The following is a 13,764-nucleotide window of genomic DNA, read 5'->3' as shown; positions in this document are numbered from 1 at the left end:
GGGTCAGAAAATAGTTTTCCCTCAAACTTTCGCCTCTGGTTCACACTTCAACATAAGCATAAACATAAGCATAAGAAACATAGTACTATTGGAATTCTTATGGTTATGCTTATGTACGCCCGGTTCACACTTTGGATTTCACAAGCCCCAACCCCAGTAAAGTCAACTCATCCACAGGGAAGACAACTTTGAAGACACCAGACGATTTAAGAAAACAAATCAAATCATATACGATTTACGACTCTGGAATGCTGTGATTAATGGACTATTATCAATGTAAACTTACCATTCCTTGAAACAGTATTATGCAATGACTGTCGCAATTGCCGAAACAATGCCGCCAGTGTTCAAGATCTTTTTGGGTCATCGCGTAGTGACAACATCATAGGATTCTGTGGAAACAAGTTCTGTTGCAAGGTTTTGAACGGATCCGGAATGATTTGCTTCCTTTTTTATTTATCATCTAGTGCAACGATACAACCACAACCCCACATAACCCTTCCTCTCTACTACTTTAGATACCTACATGTCTCCTCTTATTCTATCTGTTCTTTTTTTCTACTGGTGAAATTAACAAAGAATAAATCAGTTTTATAATATTGACTTATCATGAATACCAGAAATGTCTTGCGATTCTTTATACAATTTTTGTAATCTAGAGTGACAACAGTAGAGTGCAAAACATAAATCAGTGAAATAGCATACAAACTAAATTGTTTCATTCATGTAAAGACAACCTTTAAACACCCCAAATTGCCCCCAAAATCCCTCAAAAAGTTTAATGAAGTACATAACTTTCATTCTAAGCATTTGTTTCGCGTTGACGAACCGATTTTCAAACTCTCTTACAAGTTTCTTAGGAAATATCTGATCAGGATATGTGTGACAATAAACCGAAAATAAAATTTCGTCATGCATCGTGTCATGTTGTTAATTTTTGAATAACAGTTTAAATGAACAAGAATATCCATTGTCTAATGACCTAAGGGCCATCTACAAGATTCACATTGTGTTTATTGTAGAGATTTGCTTGCGTTATCTGATTTGACCCAGAGTCATGGTAAGGATTCATGACTAGGATTCTTGCTCTGCTTGGCTGGGACTTAATTCCTATCGGAATAAAAAGTAGATTAGAAAATAAACTATGATAATGAAGATGATGATAATGATGATGGAAAAGTCGGCTGGCAATGATGATGATGATAAGTATGAGGAAGGTGGTGGTTGTGATGACAGTGAAGATTGACGAAGATGACCATGTTTATGACTACGATGATGATATCTTGATGGTGGTGGGGATACTAACGCAGGTGTGATAGTGTCAATAGTGATGATGGGAAGTTGATGGCCATGATTATGGTTATGATGATGATGATGACAATGATATATTTGATTAATGGAGGGGACACTAACGGCTATTGCCGGTGTTGATGGTGTCAATAGTGATGATGGGATGTTGATGGCCATTATCATAGCATAAGCATGAGGAAGGTGGTGGTTGTGATGACAGTGAAGATTGACGAAGATGACCATGTTTATGACTACGATGATGATTATATCTTGATGGTGATGGGGATACTAACGCAGGTGTGTAGTGATGTATATGATGATGGGAAGTTGATGGCCATGATTATGGTTATGATGATGTTGACAATGATATATTTGATAATGTTGGGAATACTAACGGCTATTGCTGATGTTGATGGACATGATTATGGTTATGATGTTGATGACAGAGGTATCTTTGGTGGTGGAGGGGAAAATATTATTGCATGTGTTGATGGCGTGAATAGCAGGGATCATGGCCAGGTTATGGCCATGTTTATGGTTATGATGATGATAATGTAGATGTTATCTTCAGTTTGATGGTGACGATAACATGCAGGTGGTGATGGTGTGAATAGGGGTGATGGTGATGGTGGTGGTAATGGTGATGATGATGATGAACATTGTTGCAATCTCAAGTAATCTCAACATTCGTCTATCATCGTATCACCTGCAGTGTGATATCTGATAGGCTGAAACTTTGGTTTTCGATACCACTGAAGTCTGATGGGAAGTACGGTGACTGTGATTTTGATGGTTCATGCCGTTCAGGTACAATGCTTGCACTAGATGTCTCTGATTAAGTCAAATAACAATATTAATGCCACTTTAAATATCAGAGTGGAAGTAATAATGGCTCTTTCTTTCCTTTCCTTCCTTTGTTTTACCTCAATTCTTTCTTTCTTTTACCTCATTCCTTTCTTTCTTTCTTTCTTTCTTTTCCTATCCTTTTCTTTATATCTTCCTTGATCTCATTCAATTACGGCATAATGATTCGATTGCTTTTTCATTTTTCCTTTTTTTTCTTTTCTTTTTTTCCTTCTTTCTTTTCCCTTTTCTCTACCTTTCTTTCCCTCTTGTTAATTTTTTTCTATTTAACTTCCCCCCTTCGATCACTTCATTTTAATATTTTTTTTCTTCTTTCATTCTTATCTTTTTAAGTTTTCATTCTGACCTGGTTCTTTTTTCCTGTACACCACCTTCAATAATTTTTTGGCTGGTTTCTGCTTTTCATCCATTGTGTTGTCTTGTACTGAAGGGTAAGACAAGGGCTGATAATGTGGTGTGGACGGCTCGTTGTCTGTTTCGGGAAGCTTGTTACCTTGACTCTGGCCTGGTGGGGGAAACAGACGCTGATGGTGTGTTGTGGAAGATTCATTCCCGGTTAATTTTCCTTGAATTAACTGTTTGTAAATCTTACAACTTATTAGTTTCATTCTGTTCCAGTTGTAGCAAAACGGGAACTTGTCAAAATGCCCCACTTAACGAAAATTCCATTGCTATTTCACAAAAAGATTTCTACCTTGCTTCATTACGGAGATATTTAGTTAATAAAGTGCAAATGAACCATTTGACAATACATTCAGTACTGGTTCTGCATAAAGTAAATAGTTGAATGGTAAAATATTTCTCGATTTGAGTGATGCGTCTCTAAGTTATGAAGGTTTATACTTCCAATATGTTAATGATGATGACGTCAGGTAAGGTATTTGAGTGTTTTTGTGTAACTAGCAATACTAAATGCTGGCCATTTTGAAAATAAAAATTCTAAATAGCTTTCATATAAACCATGAATAAAATATAATAATGATGCTTTTTAAATACTGTATCTATGAACCAGTTCAATTTTGTATATTTAATTAAATTATTTAATGACGTCACGCTTATTACCATATTGGAAGTCTAAACCTTCATAACTTAGAAACGCACTACTCAAATCAAGAAATATTTTACCATTCAACTATTTACTTCATGTAGAATCAGTACTGAAAGTATTAACAAAGGGTTCATTTGCACTTCTTTCCTCCCTCTACCTTCATTCCTTCACTTTTCTTTTCTTTTCTTCCTTTTTTTCTGCTTTTCTTAACAATCCCTCCTTGTTTTGTTGGTGCTTGACAATAGCCACAGTTTATGACACGCACAAAAATTTACAGTTTAAAGTTTACCTGACATTTCAGTTTTGCTTTTTTCCTGAAAAGCTCTTTTTCTTCTCAGGTAACACCAACCATAATACCCAATACCGATAAGAATAAGAATGCATATGAAGATTGATAAAACAATCACAGCAGCTTCAAGGCTGTTACGTCGCGCTAGCATCCCAGACGTGGCTGTTTGGTAAAAGAGGTAATAGTTTATTTTGTGTTTTACGTCTTTTCATCAATTTTTTTACCACTATTGTGAATTTTCTCGCTTTGTGATTGGTCTAGTGCCAGGGGAAACAGGAGGACATGCCGATAAATTACGAAAGTAACTCACGTGCGCTCTTGAAACGCCGTTTTTCTTTCAAATTTTACCCTTGTTTTTGTATTAATGTTTTTAATTTTTTGTAGGTTAAAAAAAAAACCATTTCCTCCAGTTTCCCTTGGTATGTCCTTTTATTTACCACTTTTTTCGTCCTCCAGCAGTCAAAATATTCTGTGAACTCACGAGGCTAGATGAGGTAAATAAGAGCACATACTACGGAAAACAGGAGCAAATTGGTTAAATTTGCTTCTGATTCAACTCCACTGAGTCTTCAAAATAAAGTTTTAACTGCTTGTTAAACACATTGTAAAATTTGAGCTACCTTGCAAGATTACAGAACTTGTACTGTATTTGTTCAATATCAAAACGTTCACTCTAAAAACATGATGGGAACAGATTCCTAGAATTTTCTTATTAGTTCCCGCCTGAGAACCGTCCAACAGCTGAATTATATCATATCTCTCTTATCAATCCCTGATCATTTCATAATTTCACTTACGTTACCTTTGTTAGCGATAGCTTGCCGCTTGGTTACAAAAGCCACAAAAGTTGTGTCGCTATAAATCGGTTTCTATAAAAGTAGAAAGAAAAGTCAGAAAAGGTGTGTTAGCAATCAATTTATGTGACTGTAGTGTAGTGTAGTGTTAGTGTTTTTGTTTGTTTTTTTGTTTTTGTTTTGTTTTTTTGTTTTTTTGTTTTTGTTTTGTTTTGTTTTGTTTTTTTGTTTTGTTTGTTTTTTTGTTTTTTTTGTTTTTTGTTGTTTTTTTATTATTTATTTATTACCTCTCTCAACTATTAAACATCATATAATTATTGTAAATATGCCAGTTGCCCGTCTTGACTAACTATTAGGTTATTATAGGTAGCTTGTACTTAATTTTTTGTTAATCTACATATTTATAACCTGTAAATGTTATCAAATAGAGGTACTAAATATTGTATTCGAGTTAGATTCCATCCTGGACACATTTCATGCGACAAATACATATTCGGTCTACAGATTCACAAACTGGGACCAAAAAGAATGTTTGTTTTTTTTCCTATTACCGGCCTCTTCTACCAACTCATGATCAAGATTTGATTTTCCAAGGTCTCAGTTCCATTATTTGGTTCCAGTTTTGGAAGAACATTAACCGTGGTGGAAGGGTTGAGGAAAAATAGTTTACCCTTGAAAAGAATGCTTTGTCTCGAAGTTTTGGAAGAACATTAACCGTGATGGGAGGGTGGAGGGGAAATAGTTTTCGCGTGAAAAGAATGCTTTGTCCCGAAGTAATTCGTCTAGAACCGTACGTCTGTAGTACCTTTTCTACCGTCTTGGTCACAGCTCTTACGTAGACTCTATATTGACATCCGGGTTCTAACGGTGCGTTGTAGTAATTACGGTAATACTGACCGTCACCAATCTTTAGGCTTGAGCTACTACCAAGTATTTCCGCTGCGATGTAACTATTATTCACTTTGCTAGTCTTCATGGTTACGTTTACGTCATCAATAAACGCGGACGGTTCTGTCTGACCATCGGACTGAAGGTTTTTCTCTAAGTTTCTTTTTTCTACAGCAACTTGATAAACACTGAGGATAAAACAAAAAAATACTCAATAATAGGTTGAGCACTGATCAGTGTCGTGAAACGTGGTTGGATTTATGATCCCAAGCAGCGCTTTAGAACACACTTTTTGCAGCAGATATTTTCACCTTGACGTTTCTGTCATTTCAGACCACGCGTATTTCCCTGATTCTCCAGGGTAAGGGCCACTTTACAAGCAGAACTGGATATACCACGCTTAACCATTGACTATCTCTTAATTAGTAAGTAATAATGGTTTTACCGTTCTACCGTTTCACAGTTTTACCGTTTCATTTGTGTTCCAATCGATTGCTGTGTTCTTTTAAACAAGATGATCACTGTTGAATCTGTGATGCCATTGGTTCCATTAATCTTGAATCTAGGAGCTTCGGCTGAAGATGTTAAGGTAACATAGAATCAAAGGGTAAATTATGTTATGTTGAAAGATCTAAATGAAATAATTATCGAGAAATCTTATTTTGGCCTGTTACAGAGGGGGGTCTCAAATATTCAATGATCTAACAAACGTTGATCTGCTAAACCTTTTGAACCATGGTTTGAAATCGGCTTATGGCTTAGCCTACGTAGCAGCCGTTTGTGAGTGGTTTTCCGTTTTGTTGTTGTTGTTGTTGTTGTTGTTTTGTTTGTTTGTTGTTTTTTTTTCTTCTTTAATGTAGCATTGTCCAACGGGACTGAGGGCGATCTCAAAAAAGCGAAACGTTGGGGTGGGGCACCAAAAGTTATTAAATTGCCTATAGATACAAAGTCCACATCAGATTGCATCGAACAATCTCAAATCACATGAAACTCATAATAAGCAAATTTATTTTAAAGTATTTTCCAATTAAGAACTTCTAATAATCATTCAACTTAGGTTCGAAAAGCCGAGTATCCTGTACTACTGCTAATCGTTTAATGGGGTGATTCTGAGAAGTGCAGAATATCTGTCTTACAACTCCTGTAATTCTTGACTTATGTACAGCAATCTAACGTGACCATATTAGCTCTTTGTGCAGGTGGGGGAAGGTGTGTTAGTTGACCTGAACATTATAGACAAGACTACCTTTTTTACACATGATGGCTACATCACGGTCATGACTGCATGTGGTTGCATTTCCCCAACCAAGACGACAGTCAGTTATAGATTTTTCTGTTCCATCACACTCCAGGCTCATCAGCCAAATAGCACCACTACCAGGTTTAAAGTTATATTTATAATGTAATCCTGGGTAGCCGAGCATACGGCACATCACTCTAGCAGCGTTGATATCGATTTCGTCTCTACATATGGTACCCCATAAGTTTCCATACCGAATAGCAACACGACCAGAGTTGGGTGAATTGCCTTCTTCCAAACGAACTTGTGCTTGAGGGAGCTCTGTAGGGTAAGATAATATCGGCGTTTGTGTACATCTGTTAAGCTGGCAAATGAAACAGTAAATTCACTCAAAACAGAATGAGATGCTTACCATTGGTAATGTTACACATCACACCAGCATAGAGTTTCCCTGGGCACCAGGTGTTGTTCCATCCGCGATGATAACATTCGCTGATCAGTTTTTCGTTGCCACTGCATTCCACATTTCCCATCCATGGTCCAGTTTCCTTCCGTACGCGATATCCTTTAATTCCCAGAAGCGCAGCTTTGTAACCAAGCATTCTACAGACCACGTGTGCATCTAATATATCCCAGGTATCATCACAGACTGGTCTCCAGGTCCCGTTGTAGTTTACTTCTACGATTCCTATGTGATTATGGTCGGCCCCAATAAGACGAGCAGTAACTTTTATTTCCTCTAAAAAAATATTAGTTACTTAATTTTGCTACTAAACAGTTGTAAAACTGACGGAGTTAATTCGGAATTAATGGGAGGTTCTTGTATAGCGCATTTTTACATGGTCTCAATGCGCTTTACAATTATGACCAGTGTAGGACTTTACGGGCTTCATATTAAGGCACTATTGGCAGCCGTCAAAAATCTTGTATTACTACAACTCAAATTAGAATAAACTAGTATGCCAATCATGAGTGAATAATTATTACGTTAGTGCTATGCCTCCAATTTAGGTTAGGCTGTTGAACCGGGAGACAATCCCCTACTCTTACACGAATGATTCAACAGGTTCTTTTATGTCCTCCATTTTACTGCAGGTTAGGAAGGGTTGGGAGACAGGGCCTACGGTTTAAAGTCTTTCTCCGAGAAAATTAATCTTCTAGATCAGTTTTAGAGTGATTAGGAGTAACTGTGCAAACTAGCCATTAATATATCATAGAGCTTATCTTTAAATTTGTCTATTGAATAGTTTCGAAACTTGAATGATTTTGGTGCAAACCTTTTGATAACATTTCACACTTGACTCCTGCATCTTCAGAATGAAGGCAGTTGTGCCATCCCCATTTATCTTTGGGGCAATATTCTATTGACTTCTCATTTCCTCGACACTGTACTTCGTCTAGTACAATAGGACCACTACCGATGATCTTAGCTGTTCCTGCCCATGATGCTTTGCTGTAGTTCAGCATACGACAGACCACGTGAGCATCTGCTAGTCCCCAACGATCATCACAGACTGTACCCCATAGTCCATAATATCGAACCTCGACTCGGCCTTCATTACGGGTGCTTCCATTCATCAGACGAACAGCGACGTCTGGATTTTGGGCTAAATAAATAACAGGGGTTGATGTTTTTAATGGTTAAATTACGTTAAGCTTCAACTTTTTTTCTTTATCTCAATTATTCTTCGTACAAAAGTCAGATATACAACTACTACTACGAAGGTAGGCTTCGTCATTTATTATAAACACTGTAATACTTATCGAGTAAGTATCGGAACAATTTTTTTTTTTTTTTTTTTTTTTTGCTAAACAAAGTCATTTATAGAAGATATGCTAAGTTTTTCGTTAATCGTCATTCGTAATCCTTTTTCGTGATATTGCACTAGAGTATAAATATATGATTGTAATATTACAGTAACACAATCTTCCCTATGATCGAAATAAGTTTACACTTTTAAAATTTGGGTTAGTAACGCATACGAATCGTATTCCCTTAGTGATGCATATTTTTATCAAAGCTAAAAGGTAGTCTTTGGCGTTGGTAATGCGACATTTCAATAATATTACTCATAATCCAAAGTTATTTCTTACCTTTTGTTTCGTTTGCACAAGTAACACCTACATCTTCATAATGGCCACAGTTGTGTTCACCCCAACCTACATTCCAGCAGCTCTCGAGAGAATTTTCATATCCGCTACAATATACATTGTCCAGTAATATAGGACCACTCCCTTTGACCTTAGCACCTCCTGTCCATAATGCTTTGCTGTAGTTTAACATACGACAGACCACGTGGGCATTATTTATGCCCCAGTAATCATCGCAAACTGTGCCCCAGACTCCATAATATCGAACCTCTACTCGGCCTTGATTCGGTTTGTTTCCGTCCACCAAGCGAACAGCTACGTTTGAATCTTGGCCTGGTAAATGGAAATGATTATCATTATACAAGAAAGGCTAGAACGTGTGGTGGTTATAATAGAAACCACCGTGATAAACTAGGAGCCCATCCTGCATGGGTTGACAGGCATACCTGAAGTGAGGCAAACTACACCAGCTCTGTTGTTATCGTGACAGTTACTCTGTTTCCAATATATATTGCTACACTTTTCAATAGACGTCTCGGTGCCACGGCAGGTGATCCGTGTTTCCCATGCGTCACCAGTTGTACTCTGGTATCCTCGAACAGGAAGCGCAGCACCTTGACTGTATCCTAGCATTCTACATGCGACATTAGCATCTTTTTTAGTCCAACTTCCATCACAAAAAGGCTTCCATACGCCAAAATAACGCATTTCTATCTGACCAGCGTGGGGAAAACTGCTGTTAACCAGTCGAACACTGATATTTGGATAAACTGGGGAAAAACAGTAAAAGTATAAAGTACGTAAAAGTATAAAGTACGTCCTTAGACTCATCTGTTTATTTACTACTTGTGTAAGATTTGGCATGGCCGCACATTCTTTACTATACTAGACCTTTAGGAAGTAACTTACAAGTAGTTATCGTATGTGCACAGTCTTTTGCTCATTAAAACAAACTTTTAGATATTGATGGGTTGCAAGCATTCCCAAGAGAGTCAAAAGACAAAAGCACGGCGGCCATTGGTGCCCTTAACAATGGGTGCTAATAAGAAATCTTTTGTTAAATGCCGAGCACCAACGCTCCCCCGAGAGGCCGCGATGCTGTAACGTGCAATCGAAGAATATAATGACATTCAAAACTGTAGTAGTGCTACATCCAATGCAGTTGGTGACCATTTCAGTGAAGATCTGAGAATAAAGTGGATCCTTGGAGTGCCGTGGAGGTATAAAACTAAAGGATGATAGATTCACTTGCTGACTGATATGCTTACCTCTTGGCCCGTATTCGCATGTGACTTCAACATCTTCACCATGGTAACAGTCGTGTTGACCCCAACCTCGTTTCTGGCAGTTCTCAAGCGAATCTTCAAACCCATTACACATTACATCGTCCAGTAATATAGGACCACTCCATGGTTTACTTGCTGTGCCTGTTGTCAAAGCTTTGCTGTAATTCAGCATGTGACAGACCACGTGAGCATTACTTATTCCCCAGTAATCATCGCATACTGTGCCCCAGACTCCATAATATCGAACCTCTAGCCGGCCTTGATTTGGAGTGCTTCCATTCACAAGACGTACAGCTACATTAGGAACTTGTCCTAAAAATAATAAATATTGAATTCTAAAACCTATTTTCGGCCATGAGAATTTGACAATCTGCCTCAAGCATACAATCTGTCTTTCTTAGTTTTTCAACACTTTAAATAAGTTTATTTTATCGCGTTGACAGCTCGTTGACGTTATTGTCTTCTTGAAGTCCTTTACTTTGTTTGATCAGCAGTGTTCTTAAACGTATCTATTTCGTTTGCGAGAACTGACTTATGAAGTACGCCAGACAGCTTTAAGTATGAAAATGATGCTATTCAAGTAAGTAAAAATAAGTTTGGAGTATTCCCCATGGAATTTGTGGCGTCCCCCTTCTCGGTTGAGAGTGGGTTGGCAGGCGTGAATGTTAATACCTCTTTTAACTTCTCTTACTTACTTTCTTCCTCTCTTTCTTCCTACTTTCTTCCTAGCTTTCTTTTTCAGTTATCAGACCTAAAAGTGTTTTTTTTTATCTTTACCTTTACTAAGGCAGACAACGCCAGCTCTGTAGTCACTTGAACAATCACTCTCACCCCAGTGTCGAATTTTACACTTGTCAATAGACGTTTCGGTTCCGCTGCAGCTGATCTGTGTATCCCATGCATCACCAGTTGTACTCTGGTATCCTTGAATAGCAAAAGCAGCACCATCGGTGTAACTGAACATTCTACACACGACATGAGAATCTTGTAAAGACCAGTAGCCATCACATAACGATTTCCATACTCCATGATAACGTATTTCTATTCGAGCAGCATGTGGAAGACTGCTATTAGCCATTCGCACAGCTATGTTAGGGGTGCCTACGAAATGACATACAGAAGATTACTTACTTGTTGAGATATGTTTTACGTGTTAATTCTTGTGGGGTAAACATCATAGATGGTTCTTTCATTGCTTTTTGTCTTTGAGATATTCAATATAGAAATAACGTAATGACGTCAACCCAGGATCCTTGAAAAAAGGCAAATCGTCAAATAGATAATATCTCTGTGAGAATTAGCTCAAAATGACTGAAACTTTTGGTAGTCATTTCTTACTATAACCAATATAAGATTCAGTCAAATGACTATTTTAATGCCGAGACATGTGACAGTACCTCCATGTGACAGTATAACCTTCTGAAAGGGCAAGGGCGGTCATAAAGTTTGTTTTTCTTTTCAAATTCAAATCTCCGGTGTTCCCAGCTATCATTGTCTCCCACCTCTTTAGGCAACCCATTTACAAGCTGTTTAACTCACCGTTAGTGCACACAACACCAATGTCTTCACTGTGATCGCAGTTGTGGTGTCCCCATCCACCATGACGGCATTTGTCAATAGACGTCTCGGTTCCTTTACACGATACGTCATCCAGCCAAATCTGCCCGGTTCCTGGTCCAAATCTCTTGGTTATATATGCTCTTGCAAAACCAAGCATCCTACATACCACGTGAGCGTTGTCTAAAGACCAGTAGTCGTCACAGATAGTACCCCAAACTCCGCGGTATTGCACCTCGACCCGACCCTCGGATTGTGAGGAGTTGGTACCATTAAGACGTACTATCACGGAGGCAGAGCCTATTGATCGCAAAACAACTTTTAAATTATCATAAAGTTGAGTTTATTTTATAATAATAGCTGCATGAAGAAATAATAATAAATATTACAAACACCTTAAAATTGGAACACATAAATATTCAAAATTATTCCATACGAAATCGAGGCTAACCCTGTAATGCAAAGAATTCAAAACTGGACTAATACTTGCTTGGGCAAATTCCCTTTCATACCGTTTGAACTCTTACTTCAATCCTCTCAGGTTTCATTGCATGCAGAGTCAGTCTAGTTTTGCAAACTGTTATCTAATGCCCTTTGAAAACAGATCTTGAAACGGTTATTATTCAGATTTCCCGATATTTCACTTATTGGGGGTAAAACGCATATCCATCAGGGGATATTCAGTCGCAAGGTAGAGAATGGCTATTCAAAAAAATAGAACATGATAAAAATTGTCAGTAATAATAATAATAATATAATATGATTTATATAGCGCCTATACAAGTCGGCTCTAAGCGCTGTAAAATATATATAAATTATAATTCAAAAGCTAGTTTAAACAGGTAAAAGTAAAAGCCCTCTTTGGGACTTGACACTGGCACGATGAAATCAACGGCTGATAGTTATTTTGTCTAGAATAACAGCATTATTCGAATTTCAACGCTTCAGTTCTTAAGTCGCAAACTATATTTTCAGGGACACTATATCATAGTAATATCAGAGTATATCTTTGGCCTTGTAAAATAGGACGTTTGCATGATGGCCACATTTTACCACCACTACCAAAATGCTTCGCGAATTTCCCTGTGGTGTGGAATACCACATTATGGGCCCAAAAATGGAACCTGGAATACCAGTTTTATGGGCCTAGAAATAGAAACTAGAAACACGATGAATGCAAGCTACTAATAATATTACGTCTCTACTAAAGCACTTTTATCTGAACTCTGACACTAGCTCTTCGGTACTAGAGTTTCAGAGCATATTTCGTATACTGTTTCAGGGGGATATTAAGATGTCTCCTTTGGTCAGTTTTGTAAGCCTTACAATATGCGATTTTCAGGGGTTTGTTTTTTTTTTTTTTATTATTATTCCTTGATTTTTCCCCCTTATAAACTACCAGCATCTAATTAGCAAATTTTAACTTCCTTTTTTGACGCAAAGTTGTTGTTTTTTTCTTCTACGCCTTTCTTTCCAGGAAATGAAAGGTTACTACTTTTTTAGGGGCAAATACGAGGTTCATTTTACTAGCAGTTTCACTTTGCCACAATGAGTCTGACGAATCTATCTACGAGTCTATTGAACAGCCTGCGTTGTACAAACATAGTAACTTTTGACATTAACTGCAACTAAATGTAAAGTTCGTTCTACAAAGCAAGAGAGATTGGCAAAATCTTGATTAATTGAACCATATTACTGTACTGCTGATAGCGAAGTCCATAACCCATATCAAGTGTCATCATTTTGGACAGTCATGCTTTTGTAATCCAGGCTTTATTGTTAGTTTTAGCTTTTGGGCATTTTGTTTTCCACGACCGTCCAATGTAACAATAAATCCTTTGTTCTAGTTGAACACCAAATACGGAATAATTTTTTTCGAGACTACAATCCTTTTAGACACTAAAAAGGAATAAAGAGACTTACCAGAGTGCAACAACGTTATCAAAAACCACAAAAGCTGCGAATAAAGTGCCTTTTTGCCCATGGCGGTAAGATACAGTAGTGCTGCTTTGATCACCTTCGACAACTATTGACTAACTGTCGATGTAACTGTCGTAGAACCAGACGCATTCGTAATGAGCGTGGCCTCTTGCCCTTAATCTTACATAATATCTATCAATCAAAACCGGAAATAGAGCTGCGGAAATCGTAAAGTGTATGTTTGCTGGGGTAGCCTCTGTTCATCCGGTATAATTTCCTCGAAATAACCGTCTGCAAAACAGCGCCAGAATCCTTGTTCCCCGTCACCCGAAATAAGAAGCGGTTTCTGATTGGCCTTCGTCCGGTTCAGTTGTTACACGAACTCTGATTGGCCGGTAGCTAGTTGGGCTATCGCGAGCAGATAATCTCGTTTGACTTCTTTACTTACGGGCGAAGGTAAATAAAACCAAGAGTATTTTCAAAAAAAACCCTTGCCA

The 13,764-nt window shown here is 37.7% G+C and overlaps 1 protein-coding gene across 2 annotated transcripts in view; it reads right to left on the bottom strand.

Moving 5' to 3' along the window:
• Nucleotides 1–436: 436 nt before the first annotated feature.
• Nucleotides 437–13,764, bottom strand: part of LOC116300431 (scavenger receptor cysteine-rich domain-containing protein DMBT1) — a 16,969-nt gene continuing 3,641 nt past the window's right edge. Inside the window, exons 1-16 of one of the 2 annotated variants that reach the window (XM_031709308.1) lie at nt 13,271–13,426; nt 11,330–11,647; nt 10,568–10,891; nt 9,773–10,102; nt 8,951–9,274; nt 8,508–8,837; nt 7,691–8,020; nt 6,826–7,152; nt 6,420–6,734; nt 5,643–5,748; nt 5,091–5,361; nt 4,294–4,360; nt 3,492–3,653; nt 2,501–2,659; nt 1,997–2,121; nt 437–1,110 (exon numbers count right to left, since the gene is read on the bottom strand). In XM_031709308.1, the coding sequence (XP_031565168.1) occupies nt 1,075–1,110; nt 1,997–2,121; nt 2,501–2,659; nt 3,492–3,653; nt 4,294–4,360; nt 5,091–5,361; nt 5,643–5,748; nt 6,420–6,734; nt 6,826–7,152; nt 7,691–8,020; nt 8,508–8,837; nt 8,951–9,274; nt 9,773–10,102; nt 10,568–10,891; nt 11,330–11,647; nt 13,271–13,331 (3,585 nt within the window). In that variant the 5' untranslated portion in view covers nt 13,332–13,426 and the 3' untranslated portion in view covers nt 437–1,074. Of the gene's footprint in view, nt 1,111–1,996; nt 2,122–2,500; nt 2,660–3,491; nt 3,654–4,293; nt 4,361–5,090; nt 5,362–5,642; nt 5,749–6,419; nt 6,735–6,825; nt 7,153–7,690; nt 8,021–8,507; nt 8,838–8,950; nt 9,275–9,772; nt 10,103–10,567; nt 10,892–11,329; nt 11,648–13,270; nt 13,427–13,764 lie in introns of those variants that run through there. The other variant, XM_031709310.1, reaches the window with a different exon arrangement.

This window comes from Actinia tenebrosa, unplaced genomic scaffold, assembly GCF_029948245.1.
Source record: "Actinia tenebrosa isolate PJP-AT-01 unplaced genomic scaffold, QUT_ActTen_1.0 PGA_scaffold2__45_contigs__length_23673736, whole genome shotgun sequence".
NCBI classification, from domain to species: domain Eukaryota; kingdom Metazoa; phylum Cnidaria; class Anthozoa; order Actiniaria; family Actiniidae; genus Actinia; species Actinia tenebrosa.
Note: the sequence above shows the minus strand (reverse complement) of the source record. Positions and strands in the feature narration are given on the sequence as shown.